Source organism: Mizuhopecten yessoensis, unplaced genomic scaffold (assembly GCF_002113885.1).
Source record: "Mizuhopecten yessoensis strain PY_sf001 unplaced genomic scaffold, ASM211388v2 scaffold7653, whole genome shotgun sequence".
In the NCBI taxonomy this organism is placed as follows: Eukaryota; Metazoa; Mollusca; class Bivalvia; order Pectinida; family Pectinidae; genus Mizuhopecten; species Mizuhopecten yessoensis.
Window position 1 is genome coordinate 670,831 of NW_018407155.1, and position 26,851 is coordinate 697,681.

General features: G+C 36.0%; 1 protein-coding gene across 7 annotated transcripts in view; it reads left to right on the forward strand.

Moving 5' to 3' along the window:
* Positions 1-26,306, forward strand: part of LOC110454080 (neogenin-like) — a 246,129-nt gene extending 219,823 nt beyond the window's left edge. For 3 of the 7 annotated variants that reach the window (XM_021503425.1, XM_021503428.1, XM_021503427.1), the window contains 16 exons: positions 378-462; positions 762-959; positions 1,523-1,618; positions 2,497-2,814; positions 3,368-3,475; positions 4,005-4,199; positions 5,439-5,519; positions 6,898-7,069; positions 8,101-8,324; positions 8,950-9,114; positions 9,847-10,002; positions 15,063-15,089; positions 16,480-16,563; positions 19,153-19,464; positions 21,332-21,483; positions 22,898-26,306. In XM_021503425.1, coding sequence (XP_021359100.1) covers positions 378-462; positions 762-959; positions 1,523-1,618; positions 2,497-2,814; positions 3,368-3,475; positions 4,005-4,199; positions 5,439-5,519; positions 6,898-7,069; positions 8,101-8,324; positions 8,950-9,114; positions 9,847-10,002; positions 15,063-15,089; positions 16,480-16,563; positions 19,153-19,464; positions 21,332-21,483; positions 22,898-22,996 — 2,472 coding nt within the window. In that variant the 3' untranslated portion in view covers positions 22,997-26,306. The remainder of the gene's footprint in view (positions 1-377; positions 463-761; positions 960-1,522; positions 1,619-2,496; positions 2,815-3,367; positions 3,476-4,004; positions 4,200-5,438; positions 5,520-6,897; positions 7,070-8,100; positions 8,325-8,949; positions 9,115-9,846; positions 10,003-15,062; positions 15,090-16,479; positions 16,564-19,152; positions 19,465-21,331; positions 21,484-22,897) is intronic. The other 4 variants (XM_021503426.1, XM_021503430.1, XM_021503429.1 and 1 more) reach the window with 4 other exon arrangements.
* The last annotated feature ends 545 nt before the right edge of the window (positions 26,307-26,851 follow it).

Genomic DNA, 26,851 nt, shown 5'->3' on the forward strand with positions numbered 1-26,851 from the left:
ACATATACTGTAAATTGACTTCTTTCCGACTTCATTACTTCGTTGAAAAATAATGTTGGAAGTAAAACATGTTTTAAATTCTGCAATATCTAGAAGATCGTATGTGAAATCCAAAATAATGGTATTTTACCTATCATAGTTATGTTAGATCACCTATTGCAGAGGATGAATATGAGCTTATACTGTACCCTGTGGTGGGTCATTCTTCCATTTACCAACAATTTCTTTAAACCACTTTGGAATAAAGTTTAACTGGAAACATTCTTGATGGGGAAATACAATTATACAATTTTGGAAGCTGACCACCTAGGGAAAACTTGGCTATTACGCTTTAAGTGATTTCTCATCATTGATATTTTACCCCTGATTTTTAACAGGTGAGGATATCGGCACTCACTGTCAACGGCAGTGGCCCGTACGTTCGCTGGTACAGGGTCACCACCTACCGAGACGACCTTGATGGTACGCATATAATTACCAAATGTCTTAATAAATTGTTTTTAACTTGCTTCAAAACGCTATACTTGTTGTATTCTAATGAAAGTTTTCAGTCATTAAATATTAAAATATTATTTGTTGAGGCTTTACATATGTCTGTATAATATATATTAAGGGATATACAAAGACAAATTCTGGCTGTTCACTTTTATTTGAATTAAATGTATCAAATAGAACTTACTTTTTTAATAGTTTTTGAAAATATTTTCATTTGTTGATATATTGAGAAAATATTGATGCTGATACGATATTTATGGTTACAGAGACGAAAGTGCCCCCGCCACCAAGGCTGATACGGGTCGTGCCTTACGATACGTCTATACGAGTGTCGTGGTCCGCCCCGGACCCAGAATCTAAGATCCTGGTACGCGGTTACATACTGGGGTATGGTAAGGGAATACCAGACTCTTACCGGCTGACATTGGACGCGGATAATCACGTTTACAACATCAAGAATCTCCGTAAGTAGTCCACGGACATTTTGGTTTGTATGCATCTTTCATGAATAAAGCAGATTGCACTCATCCTTGCTAAAAATTATAGAAAACATTTACATGGTACTAGCAGTGATTTACTGTAAGTAAACGCTTTATAGCAGACTCAAATTTGAGCTTATCATCCTACACTGTTCTCTATATGTCATCAATCGATGGCTTTTCCATAACTGTGCAAGGAACATCCATTAATTCCATGGAATTTCCATGGAAACAAATTCACCATAGAAATCTCTAGAGACAGGTATATATGCTGTTAGTTTTGTATTAAGTTACCACCCACAGGAAGTTCACAAAATAGTCTCATAACACAGGTGTTGTCATAACACAAATTCAAAGTTGTCTCTACAACAAAGGTGGTCTCTCAACTCATTCACCCCTGTACTGCGACAATGGACTATGATATCCTTTGATTTGGAACAGTCCAAACGTATTATTTATGGGTGTCAATTGTCAATGGATAATGGAGCAAACTAATGTAACTGACAGTGGTAAAATTTTGTCTAAAGTTTGTGTTTCTATCTTTACAGAACCAGCCTCCCAGTACGTTATCACTGTGTTAGCCTTCAACAACGTGGGCGACGGCGAACCCAAGTACCAGACCGCCATCACTAGTGAGGAGACAGGTGGGTCGGATTATCAAGGGAGATCACTCCTGCTATATTGTCGATATTCTTATATTCCATTTTTTTCGTATTACAGACTTATCTGCTCCTGTGAGCAGGTATTGATTGTTACATCATTAGTTTGTGTGAGAAAAATACGTTGTTTTCTCAAAAATTTGTGACGTTACTCTCACAAACAAATGATTTAACCAATACCTGCTCACAAGAGCAGACAACTCTGCAATATGCAAAGATGGAATAACAGCAGAGGAATTTTTGTCATACAGCCACTTTGATAGAAATATGAATTATAGAACACTCTTGCAGGTTTGGGGAAAGAATAGGCCTGATGTATTACACTGAGTAGGACTGTAACAGCTAGGTAGATGTAGTGGGGCTTGCAGAATTGGCTGTTTTCTTTCGTGTTTTCTGCGAACAAGACATTGTAACACCAAAATTAATCTACTGGCCCGTTGTAACACTTGGGATCTATATCTGTTCTTCTATCACTTCCCTACTCTTTCTATCTTGACTGGAGTGTCTCCCTTATATATATAAAGGTACCTGTCATATGGCTATAGCTTGCAAGGACTTTAAAACCCATACAAACACAATTATAAAATCTGGCCGTAATTGATGAAATAAAAATATTATTTTTGTACCTCAAAACATATAGTTGAGGGGGAATAAAGTTTGTATTGGAGATGGTCACCAAAGACGAAAATTTCTCTTTAATTCATTAAATTTGATTCCAATTTTAGTTACGGGTGTATTTGATTGTAAAACATGAATCAAATAGCAGGTACAATTTGAACTAACAGATCAGAAAGCATAATAGATGAAGTCAGAGACAAACTATGTGAAAACAAATTGAAGACTGACTGCTATTTTTGTTGCAGTTACGGAACAAGTTACTCCCATGATGCCTCCTGTTGGCCTGAAGACGATCGTATTGTCGTCGTCGACAGTTGTACTGACCTGGACCGATACCTCACTGGGGAATTCACAAACAGTCACAGACAGTCGGTACTACACGGTCCGTTACACGTCACTGCCCAATAACAACAAACGTTACAAGACGGTTAACTCGACTGATCTCAACGCTCACATCGACAACCTCAAGCCCAACACGCGTTACGAGTTCTCAGTCAAAGTCATCAAAGGCCGGCGCCAAAGCACGTGGAGTATGAGTGAAATCAACATCACCCAGGAAGCAGGTACGCATGGGTTTATTGTAATGTCTTCACCAGCTGTGTTAGGATATTTTTACTGGAAAATTTATTATATAGTTATAATGGTGTGATGTTTAAATTGTACCCGAAGGGTAAGCTTACAGTCATACTGTAAAATCATAAATTTTCGTGGAAAATAAAATTTGTTTATTTTGTGGATAACAAAAATCAACGAAATTAAACCCCCATGAAAAAATGAATTTGGTATGATATAGATAGGGAAAAATCAGAAATCAGCGAAGTATAATGTCATTGAAACAGGCTATAGTATATGAAAACCACGAAATTTTAACCCCACAAAAATTAATGATTTTACAGTAGATTCAATACTTGTTGCACTAGATGTACTGCATAGTTTTTGCCGCAGTTTAACTTTAAGCTTTTCCCACTTTAGTAGAAGTTTCCCTACAGATGAATATTCAGTAACAAAGTTGTAATCTCTTTGCAAATCATCTCAAATTGAGTGAAAAGATATCTTTATTTGTCTATATTTGTCCATATATATTATAATCACACTGCTGTTAATTCTTCTTTACAGCACCATCTTCAATACCAAGAGATTTGACTCCTGTTCCCAAGGAAGGAAACCCCACAGCTGTTACAATGAATTGGCAACCGCCCCAGAAACCTAATGGGCAGATTACAGGTACTGTGTAGAACTTGCAACTTTCTGATCAGTTTTGTCTGAAGTCATTCGAAAGCTATTTTAAGTTATTCAGAAAATACTGAAGCACATTTTAGGTCAAATATACAGTGATATATGGCCAAGTCTGAACTCTTAATAATCAATAAACCTTCGAAAGTCTGAGGTATATTCACGATTGTATAATTCATAAAGATTGTAGATTTATGCAACAGGTATGTATAAAGCAAGAAAAAGGGTATCCCAATGAAATGAATTCTCGTAATTTTTGCAGAACCTTTAGTTTTATTTCTAAATTCTCATATCAAGGAGTGTGTGCTGTCCTCATGTGGATTACAAAGGATGACTAAAGTTTTATATTCTCCAAATTTGAACCGGTATTCAAAACTTAAATAGAATCAAAATATTAAGGTAAATCTGATTTTTTTTTTGATCCACATAGATAAACATGTTATTTGAAGAAAACCTCAGTTAACCTTTAGTCTGACGTTTAGATGACCTTTGTTTGGTGACCTTTGACCTGTGTTTCCAGGTTACCTGTTGTTCTACACGACTGACCAGAGCCAGAGTGACCGGGAGTGGGTGGTCGAGGGAGTGTTAGGAGAAAAACTGTCCACAACGGTCAAGGGCCTCACTCCGGACACCACCTACTACTTCAAGATACAGGCGAGGAATAGTAAAGGCTATGGCCCAATGTCCAGCACCATCATCTATAAAACACCAGCGAGTAAGTTTCACACACGGGTGGAGGTAGCGACAGTAGTGATAGAGCTGGTTGTTTAACTCATTCACCCCTGAAATGTCATAATGAAGTATTCCAACCTCTTAATTGGAAGAGTTCACATGTGTCTTCAGGGGCGAATGAGTCGTTCGCTCAATTATTTCAATAAAAAAAATTGATCTTGGTCTCTGCAAATGTGATTGTTACAAAAGGATTTTTTGCTATATATCTTGGAAAACATAAATGTTCTATCTCATCAGATCCTTCAAATTTTCAAAAAATATATTTTCACCGAAATATGAAGAATAATGAAAATGGCCTCTCTTATAATTCTCAAATTGAAATTTAAAAAATAAGAGTCATTACTTCATAGTTAAGAATTGGATTTCATTTTTTTTGGAAATTTTCTAAATGAAAGCCTTGTCTTTATACATTTTTAAGTTAATTAGATTTTGGAAGTCCTGCAAATTTTGCTGATGTATAAGATAAGGGAATATGAATGTGTAGCGTAGAATCAAAGATTGGGTACAGATGGTGTGGGGAGCATGGAATCATTGCATGGGCAAGGGGAGGCTACTCTAATTGTCAGGACAACCCAGAAAAATATCTAAAAATGTTCTTACAATATTGATGTCATAACAATTACTAATACATATCGCTAGTTTTTATACAAAAAATTATTTGCAAATTTGCAATTTATTTACGTGAGAAGAAGAAAAATTGGAACACATATTTTCTGGCGCGGTAAATATTAGCCATGGGAGTAATGAGCGCACTGAAGTGGAATGTTGGTGAGCACTGTGTTCTATGTTTAGTATGGAACAAAATATATTCAACTTCTACGTTTCTGAGTTTCTGATTTTCGTGTGTGAAATTTGACCTCAGTGAAGGGGTCATATTTCAATTTATAACCAAAAACTTTGATAAAGGGCACATAGTTTTGGAAATTATTTTGACTTCCAGGCAAATTAGTTAAGGCTATATGCTGCCTTTCTTTTAAATTTATCTCCTTTTAAAAGAGTTCCATACTCGAAAATGTAAAATCGTTGTTACAGCTGTTTCAGAAAACTGTAAAAACATTTTATGTGTGTCTTTATGGATTTTGAAGATTGATTGAGGACAAATTTGTAGTATACACAAGATAACCTTTATCCATTTACACAGTAACTTTGTACAACGTACATGTGTACTGCACGCTAAATGTGAGGTCAGCTTGGAAATGTGTTGTTGTTTTGTGCTTTGTAGAGGATGGTACAGGTGGAGGGAAGATCAACCCAAACTTTATTGCTCCAGAGATTAATTACAACCCCAACGTAAAAGATATAGGTAAGACGACACAGAGTAATCTCCCTTGTATCGACAAATGTGAAGTACAGGGTGTATCAGTGCTGACGAAAACAAAGCAGCATCCTATGGCAAGACATGTAAAACATCATACAGTAATTCATATATCAACCAAAACCACCAAAAGAAATATCAATTTTAAGATATTTTTGAGTGTTTTTTCTTCAAATTCTGGGTCTTTCTTCTCTGGATTGGTGACATCAAAAATATTCAAAATGAGGCGGAATTTCATTGACCTTTTGGGGTCACGCTATGTTTCGTGACGTCATGAATAATCAATTTCATGATGTGTCGGGGTCAGTCAGGGTCATCAACATCATTAACAATTGCCATACAGGCTTCATATGCAAAGGAGAAATTAGTGGATGGTATATCGTGGTTTTACTGTCGCAAATTATTTTGATTGACCAATCAAATGCGGTGTTACATCTCAACTGCATTAGAATGTGAATTGGTTTGTTCTGCATCAGATATCTTCATCCTTATTCACAAGAGTTAATATCAAATTGCAATTATATTTTACAAATAGTTTGGTCAAGCTCATTTTAACAAGTACATATTTTCCGTTGTTCATTTCAGTAAATAAAATGCTCATATCTCAGTGTTTTTTTAGGTCAATATATTCATTTTTTGCGCGTGATCGTTTATCCTTGGGATAGTTGATACGATAATGCTGGACGTGGTCTACTACTAAAACTACTACTAATATTCATTGCTGGGAAGGCCATCATCATTGTCGATGCTATATACATCAGATCATGCACGTTATTAAGGGATGGTGTGAAGAGTATATTATCATAGATATTACAAGACTTAGAGAAAAGTTTGTCATTTGATATGGTTGACATTTTTGTTGCAGCGTTTGTTCATCTGGACCTCTGTCCTAACTTATTGTGAATTCAATTCTTGCTTTAACCATCTTGTATTTTAATGATGTCTATTCTACCTATCTTTACGCTATCCTATAATGACATTTTTTAACTCATTCACCCCTGAAGACACATTTGAACTCTTCCAATTCAAAGGTTGGACTAGTTCATTATAAAAATTCAGGGGTGAATGAGTGGGATTTCAGTATTTTTACATGAATATTCATGTTCTCAAATATCAACAAAGAATGTATCTTATCAAGTTATTTCTTCTACTTAAACAGAATTTTTTTTCTTGTGTCTGATAAAAAAAAAATGTTGAAAAAAAAACCCATCAGATTATCACTTTGATAAAACGAATTAAAAAAGATTTAATCAATTTTATTTTCTTCAGTTAGATTAAATAAATGCTGCTAGGAATGTTATTTTGGTTTCCTCTGTCAGATGAAATAAATAAATACTGACAATTGTCTGTGGTTTTCCTGTACTAGATGAACAGCCACAGGAGGAAGATGACAAACAAAACGACGCCGGTGGGCTCTCTACGAATGTCGTCATCATCATAGTAACATGTGTCGTGGGAGCTTCGTTTTGTATCGTCATCATTGTCGTCGCCATCGTCTTGTGTCAGAAAAGGGATAACGGAGAACGCAACAAACGCCCGTAAGTCCTTACTAATCTATGTTTGTAAAAATGAAGAAGTGTTAATATAGACACCTTCCAAACAGTCCCACTTTCTTTCAAATGTTTGTTGGGAAGAGTACACTGGTATTTGTCTCTACAGTTCATTAAGTAAATCATGATGTTTTTTGTTGGTTTAGGGAAATATTCAATATTCCAGTTTCTGACCATTCTAAGCAGGTTTCCCTCTCTCTCTGAGGATAATTATATATATATATATATTACAGGGACCTTGTGTATTATAAAAAATACTTTTTCAGAGGATACTACAATCTGTATTCCCCTGAAATTTCTTCTAGTATCAACAAATTATGGAACCTGTTTTCACAAATCTTTACCCAAATATTTTACTTTCCATATCATCCATGAGAACTCTTGAAACTATCCTTTATTTTGAATTGAGACTTTTCTCTGTATAACCACCAAAGGAAACTTCTCTAAACATGAGTATACATATGTATAAACTTTATTTATTTCACAACAATCTTGAAACAAGTTATTTCAAATTATATTAATCACTCTTGTTGGCCCGAATGTTAGTACGCGGGAGTCTTATTATGGGAGGAAACTGAAGTACCTAGAAGAAACCCAACGGGTCAGGCAGGTGACCCCATACCTTTTCACTCCGGTTGGGGAATCAAACCCTGGCCACCTCGGTGAAAGGCAAGTGCATTGTCAACTGCGCCACCCGACCACCCTAAGTAAAATGAAGTAAAACGTGACCAAACACTGGGATTGCAAGGCCCGAAGTGAAAGGGCTGCATACATATTCCGTCTTTGCGTATTGCAGAGTTATCTTCTCTTGTGAGCAGGAATTGATTGTTACGTCATTTGTTTGTGAGAGTAACGTAATCAATTTTGGAGAAAACGACGTAATTTTCTCACACAAACCAATGACGTAACAATCAATACCTGCTCACAAGAGCAGATAACTCTGCAATACGAAAAGACGGAATAGGTTGTCCATGAATCATTCAGGTCCTAATCCATCAAATCACCTATTTTACCTCCAGTCAAGCCGCCCAGCAGCAGTCTCCCAGTAAGGGTAAACTGGCCCAGCGTGACTTAAAGAAGCCCGATCTGTGGATTGACCACCAGCAACAGTTTGAGCTGAAAAGTGTTGATAAACCAGAAAGAAGTGAATCTATGTTGACAATGAGCACGTTACGACGGAACTCTGTCGACGGGAATAAATCTATAGATGAATTACCTCCGTATCATCCAGACATCGATAAAGGTTGGTATTTGTAGAGTTTTTGTGCCATTTCTACTATTGCATCATCAGTATTGTTACATTTTCCATACGCCCTAATATGGTGGCACAGTGTATTTGGTTTACAATTGTAATATATATTTATTATGCTACATAATAAAGGGGGGGGGGGGGGCAATGTAAGTCATTCCTTTAAGTCATTCCTATGTGATGCAGACGGGAGATACCTCACCTTTAGAATATGACTTTTGAAGTTTAAAACTTTGGTAAAACCTCATACTAACTCATTCACCCCTGAGATTGCATAATGAACTATTCCAAGCTTTGAATTGGAAGAGTTCAAATGTGTATTCAGGGGTGAATGAGTTAAATCCAAAAACCTAACCATTAGGTTGTGTTATGTCAGTCTACATTACACAAGAATCATAGCTTCTATTAAATTCTAGTTAATTTATGCTCTCCATTCAAGAAGGGTTCCACACCAAGTTTTATTTTTGTCTCCACATATTTATCTAGGCACCTTAAATACATTTCTTAGGGATGGGATGTCATACTTACCATCTCCACATGTGACATTAAATCATTAATTTGATAGTGGCGGAAAAAACAAATCCATTTTTCAAAAACGTGTATTTTGGTCTTTCTCCAGAATACCCAGAAATTACGTACCATCCCCATGGTACCCACGAGGATAGGTACACGCCCATGAGGCAACAGCCCATGCAGCACCAACCCACCGGGCTGATCCGACCCAAAGCCACCAAACCGCCGATGATGATTGGCGTGGAGACACAGCAGCCACAACATCGCGAACGTAAGTACGAGAAGCAGGCGTCCCTAGGATAAAACTTCAAACTGTCTTCTCACAGCGTTTGTATGTTCAAAATAGTAATTGTGTCAGTTTTTTAAAATCTTTCTTGTTCTTGTATACGACATGTTATCAGATTTGTTTTAGATTTTAAACTAAACTATAGATCATATGTCCCAAGTATGCTTCCTTTAATGATTCACCCCTGAAATTTCATAATGAAATATTCAAACCTTTGAATTGGAAGAGTTCACATGTGTTTGCAGGGGTGAATGAGTTAATGATTCTTTTGCTCTATCACTATAATAAAAAATAAAATGATCTCGGAATCTGCCAATGTGATTATTCTTCTTCAAAAAGAAAATCGGACAAAGACTCCCAGGTTGGAGCAATAACTGTCTGTGTGTGATATAAAAGGATTTTTGCTAAATATCTTGGAAAACATAAATGTTCTATCTCATACTTTTTACTGAAAAATGATGAATAATGATTATGGCCTCTCTTATAATTCTCAAATTGAATGTTTTGAAAAAGTGTCATAACTCTTGATATGTAGTTAAGAATAATAGATTTCAGCATTTTTGAGTTCAAATGTGTCTTCAGGGTTGAATGATTTAAAAACATACAAATGAGAGATTGACTGTAGCCATCACAGAAAAACCAATTTCAGAATTGACAAATCTTAAGTTAGCAAATTATTTACGATTCACTACAGCATCTGCCTGTACTTGTTTACAGCAATCGCCATGGTGACAGCCCTACAGAGCAGTCAAATGGCCCAGATGGAGACACCGCACGCTATGATGGCTCATACGCGGCCAGGCTTCCCAAGGACCCAGTACAACATGCCGTACACGACCTCGCCGCGCGTCAATACCGACCACTCTCATAATAGTAAGTCAGGATGTCCTCATGTTCTTCAAAGAAAAAAAATAGCATTATGTCTTTTTTAGGTCACCTGAGCTTTGCTCAAGTGACCTATTCTAATCGCTTTTCGTCCGTCGTCCGTAAACTTTTACATTTTCAACTTCTTCTCAAGAACCAGTGGATGGAGTTTTTTGAAAGTTGGTCAGAATCATCCTTGGTAGATGAGGCTTCAAAATTGTAAAATTGGGATTCCTACCCCAACCCCTGGGGCCAAGGCGGGGCCCCAAAGGGAAAATTAATCAATATTTCAAAAATCTTCTTCTTCAGACTCAGAGGTACTACACTCATTTCCTCTACGTGGAAAGAAAGATCATCAGGGGCTTTACTTAAATTGTAAATTTCAGGACCCCCGAGCTATCCGTTCTCCCTTGGGGAGGGGGTAAAGTTTACTATAGTTTATATAGGGAAATAACACTTTTGGGTATATTTTGACAACTTTCTGTAGGAAATTATTTTTACTTGGTGAGAATTATCCTTGGAGGTAGATGGTTTCAAATTGTAAAATTGAGATTCCTACCCCGACCCCTGGGGCCAGGGCGGGGCCCCAAAGGGAAAATTAATCAATATTTCAAAAATCTTCTTCTCCAGACTCAGAGGTACTACAGTGATTTTCTCTACGTGGAAAGAAAGATCATCAGGGGCTTTACTTAAATTGTAAATTTCAGGACCCCCGAGCTATCCGTTCTCCCTTGGGGAGGGGGTAAAGTTTACTATAGTTTATATAGGGAAATAACACTTTTGGGTATATTTTGACAACTTTCTGTAGGAAATTATTTTTACTTGGTGAGAATTATCCTTGGAGGTAGATGGTTTCAAATTGTAAAATTGAGATTCCTACCCCGACCCCTGGGGCCAGGGCGGGGCCCCAAAGGGAAAATTAATCAATATTTCAAAAATCTTCTTCTCCAGACTCAGAGGTACTACAGTGATTTTCTCTACGTGGAAAGAAAGATCATCAGGGGCTTTACTTAAATTGTAAATTTCAGGACCCCCGAGCTATCCGTTCTCCCTTGGGGAGGGGGTAAAGTTTACTATAGTTTATATAGGGAAATAACACTTTTGGGTATATTTTGACAACTTTCTGTAGGAAATTATTTTTACTTGGTGAGAATTATCCTTGGAGGTAGATGGTTTCAAATTGTAAAATTGAGATTCCTACCCCGACCCCTGGGGCCAGGGCGGGGCCCCAAAGGGAAAATTAATCAATATTTCAAAAATCTTCTTCTCCAGACTCAGAGGTACTACAGTGATTTTCTCTACGTGGAAAGAAAGATCATCAGGGGCTTTACTTAAATTGTAAATTTCAGGACCCCCGAGCTATCCGTTCTCCCTTGGGGAGGGGGTAAAGTTTACTATAGTTTATATAGGGAAATAACACTTTTGGGTATATTTTGACAACTTTCTGTAGGAAATTATTTTTACTTGGTGAGAATTATCCTTGGAGGTAGATGGTTTCAAATTGTAAAATTGAGATTCCTACCCCGACCCCTGGGGCCAGGGCGGGGCCCCAAAGGGAAAATTAATCAATATTTCAAAAATCTTCTTCTCCAGACTCAGAGGTACTACAGTGATTTTCTCTACGTGGAAAGAAAGATCATCAGGGGCTTTACTTAAATTGTAAATTTCAGGACCCCCGAGCTATCCGTTCTCCCTTGGGGAGGGGGTAAAGTTTACTATAGTTTATATAGGGAAATAACACTTTTGGGTATATTTTGACAACTTTCTGTAGGAAATTATTTTTACTTGGTGAGAATTATCCTTGGAGGTAGATGGTTTCAAATTGTAAAATTGAGATTCCTACCCCGACCCCTGGGGCCAGGGCGGGGCCCCAAAGGGAAAATTAATCAATATTTCAAAAATCTTCTTCTCCAGACTCAGAGGTACTACAGTGATTTTCTCTACGTGGAAAGAAAGATCATCAGGGGCTTTACTTAAATTGTAAATTTCAGGACCCCCGAGCTATCCGTTCTCCCTTGGGGAGGGGGTAAAGTTTACTATAGTTTATATAGGGAAATAACACTTTTGGGTATATTTTGACAACTTTCTGTAGGAAATTATTTTTACTTGGTGAGAATTATCCTTGGAGGTAGATGGTTTCAAATTGTAAAATTGAGATTCCTACCCCGACCCCTGGGGCCAGGGCGGGGCCCCAAAGGGAAAATTAATCAATATTTCAAAAATCTTCTTCTCCAGACTCAGAGGTACTACAGTGATTTTCTCTACGTGGAAAGAAAGATCATCAGGGGCTTTACTTAAATTGTAAATTTCAGGACCCCCGAGCTATCCGTTCTCCCTTGGGGAGGGGGTAAAGTTTACTATAGTTTATATAGGGAAATAACACTTTTGGGTATATTTTGACAACTTTCTGTAGGAAATTATTTTTACTTGGTGAGAATTATCCTTGGAGGTAGATGGTTTCAAATTGTAAAATTGAGATTCCTACCCCGACCCCTGGGGCCAGGGCGGGGCCCCAAAGGGAAAATTAATCAATATTTCAAAAATCTTCTTCTCCAGACTCAGAGGTACTACAGTGATTTTCTCTACGTGGAAAGAAAGATCATCAGGGGCTTTACTTAAATTGTAAATTTCAGGACCCCCGAGCTATCCGTTCTCCCTTGGGGAGGGGGTAAAGTTTACTATAGTTTATATAGGGAAATAACACTTTTGGGTATATTTTGACAACTTTCTGTAGGAAATTATTTTTACTTGGTGAGAATTATCCTTGGAGGTAGATGGTTTCAAATTGTAAAATTGAGATTCCTACCCCGACCCCTGGGGCCAGGGCGGGGCCCCAAAGGGAAAATTAATCAATATTTCAAAAATCTTCTTCTCCAGACTCAGAGGTACTACAGTGATTTTCTCTACGTGGAAAGAAAGATCATCAGGGGCTTTACTTAAATTGTAAATTTCAGGACCCCCGAGCTATCCGTTCTCCCTTGGGGAGGGGGTAAAGTTTACTATAGTTTATATAGGGAAATAACACTTTTGGGTATATTTTGACAACTTTCTGTAGGAAATTATTTTTACTTGGTGAGAATTATCCTTGGAGGTAGATGGTTTCAAATTGTAAAATTGAGATTCCTACCCCGACCCCTGGGGCCAGGGCGGGGCCCCAAAGGGAAAATTAATCAATATTTCAAAAATCTTCTTCTCCAGACTCAGAGGTACTACAGTGATTTTCTCTACGTGGAAAGAAAGATCATCAGGGGCTTTACTTAAATTGTAAATTTCAGGACCCCCGAGCTATCCGTTCTCCCTTGGGGAGGGGGTAAAGTTTACTATAGTTTATATAGGGAAATAACACTTTTGGGTATATTTTGACAACTTTCTGTAGGAAATTATTTTTACTTGGTGAGAATTATCCTTGGAGGTAGATGGTTTCAAATTGTAAAATTGAGATTCCTACCCCGACCCCTGGGGCCAGGGCGGGGCCCCAAAGGGAAAATTAACCAATATTTCAAAAATCTTCTTCTTCAGACTCAGAGGTACTACAGTGATTTTCTCTATGTGGAAAGAAAGATCATCAGGGGCTTTATTTAAATTGAAAATATCAGGATCCTGAGCTATCCGTTCTCCCTTAGGGAGGGGGTAACGTTTAATATAGTTTATATAGGGAAATAACACTTTTCGGTATATATTTTATCCATTTTCAGCAGAAAATTGCTCAAACTTAGTCAGAATCATCTTGGGTAAATGAGAGTTTTACTTTGTAAAATTAGGATTCCTGCCCAATCCCCAGGGGCTAGGGTGGGGCCCCAAAGGGAACATTTACCAATATTTTCAAATTCTTATCCATTGATGACATGAATTGTATTGTATTTCACTTAGTTTACATGCTGATTTCCACATCACATCTAAACAATAAAATAAAGCTACCAGTACCTATGATATAACTCAGGTGACCGCTAAGGCCCTTGGGCCTCTTGTTCTTTATTCTCTCAACTGAACACAAAAATGTTTCATGAGAAGGAATTTACAGGTATGAAATATAAAAAAAAACTATTGTTAAACGAGAACAATAGTAAGACAAGGACCTTATTGCTGAGTTTGGTGACAATGGCAGGGATTTCTACCATCATTACCTCATCAGATGTACATTACAGAAAAAAATGACTGCCATGACTGATGCATAAAAAAACGTCTTATTTGTTGTAATTTATTAGTAGAATGTTGTTTTATAGACTTAACATAATTTTAATTATATTACAACAGTTTCCAGTTTATAGTTTAGTTAATATCATGAATTTGTAAAAGACCTTATTTCTCTCTTTATATTTTATCAATTCTGTTTGTTTTATAACACTTGTTTTGACTTGAGCCTCTTAATGCTCTGTGTTGTTACCAGCTGCCAAAGATAATACATACAAAATATAGAAAATAGTTGTGTGGGGATAAAAGTATTTCTAAAAAAACATTAGAATGGTCCAAAGTCCGTTTTCAAGGTTTGGTTTGGTTTGGTATAAGAGTGTAGAGCAAACAGATCTAGCTGTGTTAAATTATGACAAGATTGTAGACGGATAAAACTGAATTATTAAATAAGTTGTATGTGCACATGCACTTTCATTAAAATTGGTATATTTTGACAAAAAAAAAAATATATATCTATGTCACATTTTAATGTACGCATGTATCAAATAATGACATACTTCATAAAGAGGTATGGATTATAAATATTACATAAAATCAGGTACCATACATGTCTATTAGATTACCTGGATGTATCACAATTAAGTGACCTGACGTGGCATCCCTTTAAATACCTGTATGGAAAAGTTGATTATGCACCACAGTAAAATTGCCAAAATTTATCGTTTAAATTACCTGTGTGAAAGTTAAATTATGTATCACAGTAAAAATTACATCAATCTATCTTTTCAATTACATGTATCAATTGACAGTTGATGCCTGTATGTATCCTGGTTAAGTCACCTGTATTTTCATTATTATAGCTCACCTTGATAATGATCTCACCTGGATGATATATATTTGTAATTAACTCACCTGTATTTATCATCGTTTGTTTACAGTGCATGGGATACCGATGGATCACAATTGTAAGTCACACACCTTTCTCAACCATATCTTCTGTCATTTACCATTCCGTCATCTAACCCATTCACCCCTGAAATTTCATGATGGACTATTCCAACCTTTGAGCTGGAAGGGTTCAAATGTGCCATCTGGGGTGATGAATGAGTTAAGTCCACTTTGAAGGGAACTGATAGTTCAGTCCAACTTGATGAAATTACGATTGTGGGTGAAAGACTGAACTATTAAGATTTCAGATGTTTCTTGATCAATACTTGGCTATATGATTCATTGAGAGAGAGAAAAGGAGAGAAAGCAGATGATTGGAAATGCTCTTGAAGAAGACTTGCATTGTGTTTTTGGCTCTGAATAGAGTTTGATGACGAAAAACTTTTAAAATTAAGAAAAGAAGTCTGTTTCACCGTTTCATTTTGAGGTCCTCCTTTCACTGATATTTGTAATACTTGAAATTTGTGAAAACCAGTGAAGAGTTGAAAAATTCATATGAATTCATGAATGCAACCTCACTACTTTGGTAATATGTATTACATTTGTCTGTCATGGCAAAACGTCTTGTGTCAAAATTGATGGAACCTTTTTTTGACAACTGAATTTTTTCCCTGAAAGATGTACTCAACTGGAGTTCAATTCAGTGTCCTTCTTGTTCAAAGTGCAAAAATAGAACGGAAAAAAAATCCTGTTTCACAAAAATATTTGTGTTTGACATGGAATCATATTTATTCAAATCAAATCCAGGTTATATGGTCCAGAAACGTTTTTGGCTGAACAGCAACCGGACCTCTGTTTTTATATATATTATATTCTTCTTGATGTATTGCGTGTTGTAACAAGTATTCAGTCTGTATCACTGCATGTGTGTGCAAATATTTTTGATGATTTTGTTTATTTATGTACATCTATTTGATTTTGCATTTTTGGCCTTCTGAACTCATTTACCCCTGAAGATACATGTGAACTCTTCCAATTCAAAGGTTTGAATAGTTCATTAAGAAATTTCGGGGGTGAATGAGTTAAAGCTTCATATATTCTGACTGGTTTCAAATCTTTATTACTGTAATTAAAGTAAATAAATGGCTGAAAATGAAATATAGCCACTAAAATTTGAAAAATAATTTGTACTGATTAATGAAAATATTTTTAAACCAGTCTAAAGCACCAATATAAAAGTATTCCATTTCCATTGGGTTTTAAATGTTTGAAACATGCCTTGAAACAATTCAATAGTACTGTAATTTATGTAAGAGTAAAATTTGAAACCTTAAAAAATGGAAGACTTTTGAAATATGAAGCAAGCAGAATCCTGTATTATTTCTGATATGTTTTGTGTTCATGCTCCCAAACTATCCCAGCATGCACTGCATCGTGACGTGTTTCCGTTGTTTCTTGCTCCGACAGATCTTGTGTCCGCCCTGGACGACGACGAGTCGAGCGTCAACGACCCGCTCTTAGATGAATCGTACAACGCACGAGTTGGATATGGCATGTATTCCTTACCCGCAACTCCAAGCATTTACTTACTGTGGCTTTAAACTTCATTGGCCTGTTTGCAGTTATATAGTCCCATTGTAATATCAGAAAGAGGATACTGTATTAAAGAAGTACATATTTTCCTGCCGAATTATCATGAAATTTGCCCCAGTGTAGAATTCACCCATGTATTATTCTTACCCATACTGCTACCTAGATAACTATTGTTTTCATCCAATGTGTGCCGTCTAGTTCAAGGAGGAAAACAACAAAAAGGGTCTATTTAACCATTGTAAAGTATAGGTTTATTAAGCACTTTATAAGAATAAAACAAAAGTGGAATTTCAAAATGTTATTCATTCCATAATGTATTTTTTCATTCCATTAAAAAAATCACATTCTTCAAAAAGAAAGTATCTGTATAAAATAGCACAACTACCATATACTTTGAACTTGTCCACAAACTAATTGCACATGCTCAAAAAACTTTGCAACAATTCTAAATAATTGATAATAATTTCAACAATATTCTTCCTTCCCTGCCCTAATCTTGTGTAGAAATACATTACACAAAAAAAATATGCGAATTAACATCAGAAAGTCTATTTAACTTGTTTGCTCAATGTTGGAGCTTATGCATGGCCTCACAGTGTTAAACAGATCTGAGATTGAGATAAAAAAGATATGAATAACAAAAACTGCTGATGTCCTAACGCACTGCTAACTCAATAAAGTTCACTGTCCTTGACCTTCAACAAACTATGTATCTGACCTTATAAACATAATGTGTCCCTGACCTTCAACATAACCTTCAATATAGTGTGTCCTTCCTTCAATATAGTGTGTCCTTGACCTTCAACATTATATGTCCCTGACCTTCAACATAATGTGTCCCATACCTTTAACATAATATGACCCTTACCATCAACAGACTATGTACCTGACCTTCAACATAATATGACCCTGATCTTAAACATACTTCATCCCTGATTCTCAAGAAGCTCTGTCCCTGACATACGCTGACCTTGAAAATACGTTCTCTGTCACTATGGTTGCATAAGCGTTGTCACAGATTTTTATATTTGCATCTTCTTTGCCAAATATAACTGATAAACTAGACAGAAAAGGAATTTGTTTTAACTGTACAAAGCGTAACCCTGTTATCAGTGTTGCATGGCTTTTAAACTAAAGCACCAATAAAATAAGCAAACAATACCAGCTAGTTTACTTACGACAAAGTGTTTATAAAAAAAAATATCAAAAGTCTTATGCATGTAATATAAGTCTCATAATGAAAAGAAGAAAAAAACTTCTTTTTTTTTAATCTTTCTTGTCAAATATATGACAGACTACAGTGTGCTCATTATATGCACATTTTCCCACTGGGGTAACACTCCCAGATCTATTACCAGAAACACTGAAGTTCTAAAGCTTTGATTGTTGTTTGGAATAAGAATAAGATTAAAAATCATTCATGGTGAATTATTACTCTGATTCATTCAAGACGTGTTTTGCAAGCTCTATTGTTTTTGCTGATTTTGCTTGGGTGTATTAAGAGCTTTTGTCAAAATCAGATATTTAGAGATCATTGAAAAACTGTGAATATAACAATTAAACATTATAGAATAATTGGGAAATAGATGTTTAAGGTGCATCCATAATTGCATGAGCTGTATGTAATGGGCCAAACGGGGGTAAATAGGTAATTCAGCTGTTCCAGTGATTTGGGTATAAAATATTTGACCTTTCGAAAAAATAAAAAAGATATTTCTTTGAACTATTGATAAGACCAAGCTTAGCCTAGCTGTTATTTAATAGGACGCTAAACAATATAAGCCAAACCAAACCCTAAATGTATCTGTTCTTAGTAAAATAAATAAATAGATATACTATTAATATAAACTAATATGAATGCAAATAAAATACTTAACCAGATTTTAAAGGATACATCTGCTTGAATTTTGGTTTTCAAGAAATAACTATTTGCATATTTAATGCAATTACTTCCCTTATGTGACAGTTACCTCCCTTTTGTGCACAGGTGACCATGGTGTTGCATGGATGTGCTTGAACAGGACATCCGTCTATCAACAGTCTGCATTGGGCATGCATCATATCTTTGGGAATCATGCTTATTTTTATGAGAAATTTATTCTCCTTTTGTTCCACTGAATCCACAATTACTTAACAAAGATGTAAACAGCTGATGGATAAAATATATCTTTAGCCTGTAATATAGAACATGGAACTTCCTTCTTTAAAAAAAAAAAAAGAAATTGATTATGACGTGAAAAGCTGTTGAACAAATAATCAGATTTAAAAATTCACTTTTTGGAAAAAATATTACTTTAAATATTGGGAAATGTAATTTAAATTATTGGAAAATATGAAAAAAAGAAATAAGATAGTAACAAAAACAAAATGAGGTTATTTTGTGGTAGGTTCAGCCAATCAAATGAAATATTATTACATGTAACATTAAAAGATTTTTTTTTAGAAAAGTTATAAATTGTGGAGGTCAGAGGACAAAGGTCAATATGTCAGTGTTAACAAGATGTGTGGCCAGCCAAGCTAATGTGCTGTGTACTAATTTCCTTCCAGGCCTTAAATCACCCGATATCTGCCCCAAGCAGAGCCATAGCCTACCCCACCTGGCTGGGCACGGGATCACCCCCTCTGGGGGATTGGGATCTCATGCCCTTCCCCCGGGGCTGATGTCCCATACCCCTAAGAAAGGTCAGCCTACAGCCATTATCTCGCCTGACCAACAGCTGCCTGGCGAGTGCGAGGAACATAAAAGTTTACCCCGATCCCTCCACCGACACCCGCTGCGGAGCTTTTCCGTGCCCAGCCCCCCGCCCCCTGGCAGTAATCCCCTGTCCAGTGTCCAACTCACCCCAAAACACCAAATAGGTACGTACTTGTCCTGTCCAGGGTCTGTGTCATGTATAGAGGGAGGAGTGGTCCATTATGGTTACATAGGTTAGCAGGATACACATTTTCTGTGAGGAGAGTATAAAAGTTGGGATACTTCTTTGTGGTGATTGTAACCTGATAATGTAACCACAAGGGAGATAACTCAAAATTGAAACCACAGGCAAGGGGGTTAATGCGATCATGGACCATTGGCAAGGTAAATAATCTAATAATGCATCCTTCGGCAAGGGAGATAATGTTATAAAAAAACATGGGCAAGGTTGATAATACAAAAGTATGAAACACATGAAGAGGAGGTTTTGAAATGATGAACTATGAGCAAGGGAGATAACCCAAAAGTTGACTATTGTTAAGGCATAATGCAACCACTGGCAAGGGAAAATCTCATAATGCAACCACTGGCATTGGAAATAATCTCATTATGCAACCACTGGCAAGGGGGATAATCTCATTATGCAACCACTGGCAAGGGGGATAATCTCATTATGCAACCACAGGCAAGGGGATAATCTCATTAAGCAATCGCTGGCAAGGGAAATAATTGTACAATGCAACCACTTGAAAGGGAAATATTCCATTAATGCAACCTCAGGCAAGGTAGAACATCTGATAATGCAACAGCAGGCAAAGGGGAAAAGACAGATATTGCATCCAGGAGGAATGCAAATAACATGAGATTGTACAGAATATATAGTTAGCACAGAACGTGGCCCAAGCCAGGGTTTAGAAAATCTGTAACTAATATTTGGTAGTACCTCCTCCCAGACGTGTTGATGTGTTGGCTTTTTATCCAGAGCTTAATTATTTCCTTAATTATATGCATGCTAGCTATTACATTATAATCACATTCCAAATCATTAGAACTCTTTTTTCCTTCATGTTTTCTAGAATTTTTACCATCCTTACTGTTTTGTTCATTTTGGTAGTTTTGATATTGTGTACAGTCTAGTTTATGGACGTACGAGGCACTAATGAGAACTTATGTAATACAGGTTTCAGGCACCAGTTTGGCAAATATTCTGTAACTTACGGAAATCTCCTTAAACTGAGACTCCAGTTGCTTTCCTATGGAAACCTTAAGGAATTTCCTGAGGTTAACTCATTCACCCCTGAAATTTGATAATGAACTATTCCAATTTTTGAATTGGAAGAGTTCAAATGTGTCTTCAGGGGTCGATGAGTTAAGGATCAATCATAAAACTGGTGACAGATTGGGAAAAAATATAATTGCTTTACAATTTTCATCCTGTTTGCAGTATTTTTCGTTTCTTCATTAACCCTTTCACCTCTGTAGACCATAATGGACTACCCCAGATAAATGTATGGTAGAGTCTACTAAAGTAACCTAGGGGTGAACAGGTTAAGTAAAATGTCAATCTGATATAGACATTGATCCTTACCTGTGATGATTTCTCATTAGCGTTCTCTTCCTTCCTTCCATCATCATGTGATTCATCTTCATTATCATCTTAATTTTGTTGTGAAATGTTAAATTGTTGACTGTCAGACTTAATATTTAGATATTAAGATTTCTTCGTGACATCACAATCAAAGAGTGTGCCATGGGAGTACTGTATACGGGGAAATTTACGCCCAGTCAAACTTTCGCCTTTTGGTAAAATCTATATTTTAGCAGGTTTAATTTTGCCTTCACATTTAATTACTATGTATATCTTATTGCTTACTAATTTGTTGTAATGATAAACTCACCCTCATGACAAAGGGCGGAAAAGGCGAAAATGAAACTGCAGCGAGAATTTCCGGGTATACAGTAAGTTTTATTTTACTGTATATTCAATATCACAACCATGTAACATTGTCTCCATCCAACTACGATTTACAGTAAAGCCACAGCAGACATCGAGCCCGTATAAGAAGCCTACACCCCCTATATCCAGCGTCCCCATTAAACCGCGTACAACGATGCCCATCATCAGCACCCCTAAGGCTCCCGATGTGGTCCTTAAAGGGACTCAAGAGGATCCCGACCTTCAGGTAGGTTACACCCTTAAAGGGAGTCAAGGGGATCTTGACTTTCAGGTAGGTTGTACCCTTAAAGGGACTCAAAGGGACCCCAACATTCAGATAGGTTACACCCTTAAAGAGAGTCAAAGGGATCCCGACCTTCAGGTAGTTTACACCCTTAAAGGGAGTCAAGGGGATCTTGACCTTCAGGTAGGTTACACCCTTAAAGGGAGTCAAAGGGATCCCAATCTTCAGGTAGGTTATACCCTTAAAGGGAGTCAAAAGGACCCCAACCTTCAGGTAGGTTACACCCTTAAAGGGAGTCAAAGGGACCCCGACCTTCAGGTAGGTTACACCCTTAAAGGGACTCAAAGGGATCCCGACCTTCAGGTAGGTTACTCCCTTAAAGGGACAAGGAACGTTGGTAGTATGTTACACCTGTTCAGTAGGACAGAGAAGTAAGTTTAAAATCAGCCCTTTTGTTATTCATGTGACGAATACATAACTGTGCCTCACATATTGATCGAGTGTGCCAATTTTGAAATTGTCACTTATTATTGTTGTCAGACTTGATATGACTTCACTGTTGCTTGGTTGTTAACCTTCACCTCTGTATACCATAATGGACTCATCCATATCAATGCATGGTAGAGTCTACCTAAGTTACATAGGGGTGAAAGGTTCAAGAAATAAAATAACTAACTAATTAAACTTCAGGGGAAGGTAGATGTAAATTACACCTTCAGAGTGACAGGGAATTGAATCGTCTGGTTAAGGATACTTATACCAAATACTGTAAGTAATTTTTTCAAGCTGTTGTTCCATGATGACGATATCTTTAATGAATCGTTCCTGGAAAGTTAACTGTATCATGATGGATTTAAAAACAAAAATAAAAGATGAAATAAACAAAATATTCAGTGTAAAATTTCTGCTTGGCCAGACCTGGATTTGCACCTCAGATCTCAGATTGTTATGCCATATCACTCTACCCAACTGCCCTACCTGGTCAGCAGAATTGCTTTGGTCTAAATGTGCTATACATGTAGTGATATATATATATACAAAACAAAATTCAGGGGAGGTTACTCTATGTACGACACTGTGGAATTTCAATGTTTTACCTGCAGTGGGGACAGGGAGTTAGATCAAAATTCAGGGAAATATAGTAGGTTATACTTTACTTTAGGTTGGGAGGTATGGTATTAATTTCAATATATCAAAGTACTATCTGGGGGACAGGGAGTTAGTTTTAACTTCAGGGAGATAGTAAGTTATACTGTACTTTAGGTTTGGGGGTATAGTAATTATGTCAATGAAACAGAAATATCAGTGAATGGCCATATCAAATTACTAGTTCAAAGGTCACAGGTAGTGATAAATAGTCAAACTAAATTAAGAATCAAATTTTGCTGGTGTGAACAGTTTGTTTCTTTTGTTCCAGAAGTCAGTCAGCACAGAGGAACTAACAGCAGAGATGGCCAATCTAGACTGTCTAATGAAGGACTTAAACGCCATCACACAGCAGGACTTTGAGTGCTAACCCACCTTATTCCACATCATACAAGGGCAGACAACTCGCATGTTAACTCATTCACTACTGAAGACACATTTGAACTCTTCCATTTCAAAGGTTGGAATAGTTCATTATGAAATTTCAGGGGTGAATGAGTTAAGACTACTCATCATATAAGTGCAGATAACTCGTTTGTGGATCAGAGTTCGTAGAAGTGTGGATAATTTATTTGTTAGAAGAGTTCGCATCAAAGGGCGGATAACTTATCTACATGACTAAACATCACTGAAGGGCAGACAATTCATTTGGAAAGGAGTGTAACTCGTCGAGCCATATTTCATTTATTTTCACCACACATTTTTGTTCTGTATACAGCCACACGGATGTAGTCCTAAGGCACTGCTGAGACCCCACCAAGACATCATTAATTTAGAAATTCGTAAGGGGCATCATTGATACAAACATGTGCAGAAACTTTCCATTATTGATGCTTTCTGATTGAACATTTCCAGGATTTTGAAGTATGATGTACTAAATCGAGGCAGTAAAAACAGTTCATCAGAAATCAAATCTGTGGATCCAGTAATTTATTTGCATTTTAATGATGATGTCATTTCGTGTCTATGTGATGGTGATGTCACTTCCTGTCTATATGATGGTGATGTCACTTCCTGTCTTAGCCACAATGGCACTTCCTACTGTGAAGTTACCACTTCCTCATAAAACTGTTTATATGGTGAAAGATAATGAGTGTATGTGTGTGGGTGTGTATCATATGGAGTTACCATTGAAGGAGAAGGATGTTTTGACATGTAATTATGTACAAAACCGAGACCCATTTTAAATATCAGACCATTGGCCTTGTATTATTTCAACTGCGTACGAAACCAGGAATCTTACACTTTAATAAACCATCCTAATGCCGATATTGTCATAGATCTTTTTAAAAGAATTAAATTTCTGTTTAATTTTGATTGCTTTAGCGACCCATAACCGTTGATATTTACATGGAGTTTAAAATTAGTAAAATATTGTGATTAAAGGAAATTTTTGAAATCAATATTTTTGTCCGTTATCTATCTCTTATTGTTTTAATATCAGATCTTTTAAATTTTTTTAATTTTTTAATTATTTTAAACAATACTGCTGGTTTCAGCATAACATCTGTACATTTCTTTGTCCATATTATTGTTTTACCTTGAAAATGAATTTTACAGGTAACAATTTTAAGTTTTAGAAAATTAAAATTGCATGTTTTTGCTGAAATACTGTTTGTTTTTACTTGGATAAGTTAATAAAGAAAACCTATTCTATGGATCTGTGTTATTTTGTTAAAAATAATCACCTTGTTTGTCAAAAGTGTTGTGATGAAATAAAAGTGAACTTGTGGTTTATCATTTTTAACCGAGCCAAAATGAACAATATTTATGTGACATAGTATTTTGTCAAAGTGTGTTATATTTGAGTTTATACCTTCCAGGATGTCAAACTCTGTTTACTTGTTTAATTTGTTGTGGCATTTCTATGCCAGACTAAACACGCTAAGAGTCTTCTTCAAACATTTTGAATTTGAAAAAGCTTTTTTGAATAAAGTCAGAAGAATTTTGTTTTAATCATTTTGCGTTGTGTTTATGTTAACATAATGTATTGCATGTACGGCCACTTTATTGAAAACTTTTCTTGTCAGGCTTCCATATTCAAAATAAATTTCATTTTGATCATCAGTTGAAGTGGTTGTTTTACTGGTACGCAAGGAGGTAATATCAATTTTAGAGAAAATATTAGATTGGTTTTTTTTGTTGATTGAATCATAATCATTTTCGGTACCTGCCACATTTTTAACAATATCTATTTGTCTTCCTGCCACTCGTTAAAATGGGATTTTCCGTTGTTTTGTATTTATGAGAAACCATTTTAATCCATAATTGATTTTCTGTTCTGATATCGGACACTTTATTCGTTGTCGTTTTAAAAATCTTTCCTTCACATCTCAAAATTATAGATTTTATCGAAAACCAATTTATACCAGTGTTGATGTTGATGAAAAGAGCTGTATCGTACTCGGCAAGAACCGTGATGTGAGATAGCATATCCATGATACTGAGAAACAGGCGTTAAATGTATGAAAGGTCACGGGAGTTTGTGTACGAGAGGTCACGAGAGTTGAGGAGATCACAAGTGATGTATGTAAGTATATATCATAAAACTGGTGAAATTGTATCAGATTGAATATTTTTATAATGTATCATTTTACCGTAAATATGTGAAAAATTATCATGTTTTAATGTGAATTTTGATCTTAGGTACATGTATTGCTTGGTGCTTTTTGAAACTCGCCATAGAGCAGGTTAAACTGAACCCTTTCACCACCGTAGACTATAATGGACTCATTCATATCACTGCATAGAAGAGTCTACTAAAGTTACATAGGGGGGAAAGGGTTAAGGAGAAATTGTATTTTATTTGGAACATAATCCAATATCCCTGAATTTTGGTTTCAGTATTTTATTTATAGAATTGCTGTTGACAGGTAGCAAAATTTACCTGGTATTCTAGACCAAAATCTTTGGTTTTTGGAACTGCAAAAATGCTAAAACATGTTTACATTTTAAATATCATTTGAAATGTATAAAGTTTCGAAATATCTTATATTAAAAACCTGCTCTGTGGCGAGTTGTTGAACAGGAACAAACGTTAACAACCTCTGTGTATACTACCAGATCTAGAATCAAGACGAACTTTTATCAAATAAGGACGTATTACTTTGTTGTGCACTGCTGATTCAAATACATGTCTTACTTTGTCATAACAGAAACTGATAAATGATGATGAGAGATAAAAATATCAACTGGAATTTCATTTATACCTATGTAACAAGTATATATTTTTGTTTAATTTGTGTAGAAATCGCTAAATGATGAGAGATGAAAAGTTCATCTTTGGAATTTAATTTAAAACATTTTGTTTTTCAAATATCAAAATTAACGATAGAATTTTATATGTTGGAAAAGAATTTTAAAATAAAAACAATGTGTTTTTTTGTAAAAAATTGTAAATTAGATAGGATTAATAAAATTACAGGTTATTGTCTTATTGGATAATGATAAAAAATGCATGGTAACTGGATACTAAACCATGTAAGCAGGATGTTTATTAGAGTTAGTTGTGTACTACAAGTCTGAACAGTTACTCCTAGGCCAGTTGGCTGTCCAGTGTAATATCACACAGTAATGGCCAGATCAAGGTTAACCCTTTTACCCTTGTAGACCATAATGGACTCGCCCAGATAAATGTATGCTAGAGTCTACTAAAGTTTACTAGGGGTGAAAGGGTTAAGGTTGCTAGCATGTATTCACGTTTTGTTTTTTGTTTTTTGATGGTTTAAAACATGTGTAAACCATAATAAATATCATTAGCATAGTTTTGTGTCAATATTGTAAAACATTTTATGTAAATAAATTTATACCAAACCCAAGACTGGTGTGAAGTGGAGGTGAATATTTATTTGTAAATAAATGAAGAATGGAATGAGCTTTGTGAGAAACCACGGTGCATTGTTTCTTCCTAAAGCATTCTCAAGTGTACAATTATGGACTGCAGTCGAGGAGGACATGAACATTTATTAACCTTAGTTTATTAACATTAGCACAAGGTTGATAAATAGCCATGCTTACCCAGTCTGGAGGTCGTGATTGTTTCATAAACCTCGCAAAATAAAAATTTGTCCATGTCAATTAGAAATGATTCAGAAGAATTCAGATTCAGAAGACTAATATAAGTCAAAAATATTTTACAGAATTTCTTTAAAAAAAAATGTGAGAATTTTTTATCCAGAAACATGTTTGCTTGTTTAGTTTCAGATTATTTTATTTCCCTGTTTGC